Source organism: Chaetura pelagica, unplaced genomic scaffold (assembly GCF_000747805.2).
Source record: "Chaetura pelagica isolate M959 unplaced genomic scaffold, ChaPel_1.0 scaffold343, whole genome shotgun sequence".
Lineage (NCBI taxonomy): Eukaryota > Metazoa > Chordata > Aves > Apodiformes > Apodidae > Chaetura > Chaetura pelagica.
Window position 1 is genome coordinate 48,903 of NW_009952873.1, and position 4,120 is coordinate 53,022.

At 37.5% G+C, this 4,120-nt stretch overlaps 1 protein-coding gene across 1 annotated transcript in view; it reads right to left on the reverse strand.

The window, feature by feature from the left end:
• Window positions 1–216: 216 nt before the first annotated feature.
• The window catches only part of FGD4 (FYVE, RhoGEF and PH domain containing 4), a 37,651-nt gene continuing 33,747 nt past the window's right edge, over window positions 217–4,120 (reverse strand). Inside the window, exons 11-15 of the mRNA XM_009995212.1 lie at window positions 3,972–4,067; window positions 3,414–3,539; window positions 2,414–2,554; window positions 710–850; window positions 217–527 (exon numbers count right to left, since the gene is read on the reverse strand). Of these exons, the coding sequence (XP_009993514.1) occupies window positions 273–527; window positions 710–850; window positions 2,414–2,554; window positions 3,414–3,539; window positions 3,972–4,067 (759 nt within the window). The 3' untranslated portion in view covers window positions 217–272. The remainder of the gene's footprint in view (window positions 528–709; window positions 851–2,413; window positions 2,555–3,413; window positions 3,540–3,971; window positions 4,068–4,120) is intronic.

Below are 4,120 nucleotides of genomic sequence, written 5' to 3' on the forward strand. Positions count from 1 at the left end.
ATGTTTATAGCATTCACATTTTTTTAAAAGTCTCTGAAATGGACCTGTACATCGCTTTCATTGGCAGAACATAAATATAAGAAAAAGATCCCTAAAAAGACCAGAATTTTTCCCAAACATAAAGTGCTAAGATGTGTATGGTAGTAGGAAGTTTCTTTTTCTTTTTTTTTTTATTTTTATTTTTTTTTGACTGAGCAAGGACAGGCTAACACAAAGGTTAACCACAAATTCAGTTGAAATATTTTAAAAATGCCCTGTGTTCTTGAGCTTCATCATTCAGATGTTTTAGAAGATTCAGGTTGCTCTTCTAAATTCACCGGCACTTCATTTTGACATTCTGGTGTCTCACCTTTGACAGCTAAATGGATAACTTTTAGCCATTTCTGTTTTAGTTCCTCATTGTCCGCAGCAAAGCTGTGCACAGACTTAGACTGGGTCAGTTTGAAGCTATGTGGGAGGTCAGCACTTCTTGGAGTGTCATCTACTGTATAGCCCAGAAGTGGAATTGTAGCCAGAGCCTTAACATCCTAGGAAGAAGGACAAGTTTCTGATTAAGAACAGCCAACTAATCTGCTGGCTACCTCTCTTTTACTATGCAGGTTGGTAAAAACACTTGGGTCTTTCCTCCATTCCCAAGCTGTTTGCCTTTTCTTCCTCAGACATCAGTGACAATATTTACCAAAATCTTTTCCATTTTCTCTGCACATACCTGTGGAGCACCATACATGTACAGCACAAGAGCTTCTTGTTTAGGTATAACACACCATGCTTTCTGCCAGGGCTTTGATTTTTCCATGTACTGAAGAAAGCTACATATGACGCTATTTCCAGAGACTTCTGCAGATTCAATCTAGGAGATAGTAAAAAGCATAAAAAGGAAAAGAAACTTTACTTAAATAAAGATTAAAATAACACAGAACAGAAATGCAGGAATACATCACCATTCATATAAAATCTTGCAGAGCATCTTCAGAAGAGCTTGAGCAAACACCCAACTAAGATAATGAAGGACTGAATTTATGGAGACAATATGTGTGATACAAACATACAAGCACAACATGTGCAATGTGTTCCTTATTTTTAAATCTCACTTTGCCACTACAACTGGTCTTGTATCTTAGTATCTACAGCAATGTCTGATTTTTAAAATAACATCATGTTAGGCATTCAGATGCTACTAACTATCCAGTATGACAACTAATCTGTTTTGGCAGCCAAAATATTATGGCAGGATCAGATGCAAACACATTTCTAAGAATAACATAAAAATGCAATCATGAATCCTAGAGAAAAGATTAGATGCTTGAAATCTGAAGACAGTGACATGCTATTTGGGTTAAATAGTGATCTTGAGAAGAGCAGAAAGAACACAAAATAATTATGTGTTAAAATTTCCTTGCATCATTTTTTTTCCTCTCCTAGTAGTGATGATGTCTGGATGCTGCAATATGGTAGCCAACCATGGACATTTCTAAGGGATTCTGTAACACTTTCAGCTACCTTGCAAAAGCCACCATGCTAAGAAACAGCAGTCTCTTGACTATAAGGCAAGCTAGTGAATCCTGTGCTCCCCACTCCCTCTCATTTAAGAAAATGTAGTGAAGTGTAGTCAAGCTAACATGGATTATGAACTGTAAATGGAATTTTTTTTTTTAATCTTATTTTTTCCTTTTTTTTTCTATTGGTATTCAGCTCAAGGGTTGATCCTTCACAACTACATCCCAAGATAAATATATGTCTTGAAAAAGTTAGGAGGACAGTCTCCTACTTTACGTCAGGCATTTAAAAAGGGCCTATTAAAGGGGATTTAAGAAACGTGAAGTTAATTGCAATTGTAAGATTCCTATTTCTCCCCCTTTTCATAAGATAAACATGGGTCTTTACTGTCTGATTGAGACCTTGAATTTTTAGATGTCAAAAGCTGAGAGCAACTTGATGAATTTTAAGTATAGTTTTATACACTGATCAAAACAGTATCTTACTACTCAGACTCTGAATAGCAAATTTTTCCCTTGTTTTCCTCCATCCCAAGTTCTTCCAGTTTGGGTGTATGTTTTCAAGAATCATTGTAGTAGCAGTGGGTTTTGTTGCTACAACAGCTGAAGTGCAGAAGAAGAAAAATGATGATTTATCAAGAAAAGTAATGTTTTGTCACGTTAGCTGATGTAACTGTAAAAAAGCGAACAAGCTCTAAGGTTTGTAGTTCCCAATTTAAAACAAGTTGAATGAAACCAAGTAACATTGTTAAAGATGAATAGTGAAAACCAAAATCCATTGGCTGGAATAGATTCAGTCCATGAATCTTTTATTTCTCAAAGAGAAAACAGCCCCACAACAGTACTACTGTGTTTCACCCACCAATGAGCGAAAACTCTTTGAAACTGTGCACATACGGTGTTTTAAAAATACATACCTCCAAGATGCCTTTCCTCTTCTTTTCTTCACTGTCTGTACAACCTATTATAACATGGTAGCAGTCCTTACAGACTTTGTTCAATTTATTGCCATCATATTCGAGATGTGCCTTGTAGTCAGAACATTTCCAGCAAACCACCTTAGAAACAAGAAAGATAACATACATATAAAATGTGAGTATTTCTAACATTTTATAATAACAATTTAATCTAAAAGAGTGTTTATCTAATCAGTAATATATAGTTGAATTATGCATAACATGAAACACAATAGCTTTATGACATGCCTTCAATACCACGTAGAAAGAAATCATACAAGATAACCTGTAAAACAAAAATTAAAGCTGGGCTTGCACTGCCACCTGCTGGAGAAAGGCAGAGCTGCTGGACGGCAAGAAAAAGCATACAATGTTTGCTCATCTTTTACTACTTTCTGAAAACTCTGAAGTCACACCATTGTCTCATAGTCACTTTAAAGTGCCATAAGTTACTGGAGTGCCTATACATGGAAAGCAGAGATAATACTGTCTCATCTTTGTAACCTTCTCTCCTTCCCTGATGCTTTCCACATATTTACACAGTTACACACTGAACTCAGGTGGGAACTGCTCCTAGGTAACCAAAAGAAAGGTTTTAACTGCAGGGCTTCATGGTCTTGCAAAGAGGAGAGAGAAGGTAGCAGAATGGGAAGAGGAGGCAGCCCGTGCTGCCCAGGATAACATTGGCTTGTGCCAGTTTCACATGGTCTTGACACTTGAGATCAGTGGAGGCCACTCAGGAGTAACAGTAGAGTATGTCCAGGGGCTTGGGACATTTTACACAAAAGCACATCTTGCACTGCTCTAAATTACTTCCAAATTTACCATGCCAACTAAAGCTGACACAGGACCCTTTGTGTTAGGGTATGCATAAACAAGCAGCCACCAGAAGTCTTTTAGGTGCTTAGACCCATTCCCCAGGCCTGCTCACCAGCTACACCAGCGAAGGGTTTGCACTTACATGCCCACATGCTCGGCAGTGGTGCCTTCTCCTTGTCAGTGCGTTAAAGGGCTCCTTGCATTTCATGCACATGGTTACTTCGTTGTCTCGTATCCACCTCGGTGCTCTCTTCCCAAGCTCAGCATTCTGAAGGGCAGCAGAGAGATGGGAGAATAAAAAAAGCCAGTGTAAAAAGTTTCACAGTACTTGAAATAGAGAAAATAATTATTCTCTTCCTCTAGAAAGGAAATGGCAAAGCACAGCTCAAGATGCATTTTGAGATCTATACAAGAAATAACAAAGAATCCAGTCAAAAAGCGTCATGCATCACTGAAAGGGTGCTCTGTTAGGCATTTCAAGAAAAAAAGAGGTTTGTTTATAAGAGCTGGCATTATGAAGAAAAACAATTACCAACAAGATGACTACTTTGTAATCCCTCTGCTATAAGAATGATGAGCTTTGTGATCCTTTTGCTGTAAGAACTATGACTTTGAAAACCAAGTTTCTTGGAAACTTTTTCTAGTTATTGAAGAACAGGGTAGGTACTAAGAAGGTTACAAAGGAGTAACAGCAACTTACAGAAACTTCAACAGGCATGTCTTCATATTCTTTAGCAATAGCATTTCTGAAAGTTTCATTCCTCTGCTGAAAAGCTTCTATAGTATTCTGAAGTGCCTAAGGAAACAATGGAGAAATTCCTCAAATATATTAGATTTGAAATGGACTCG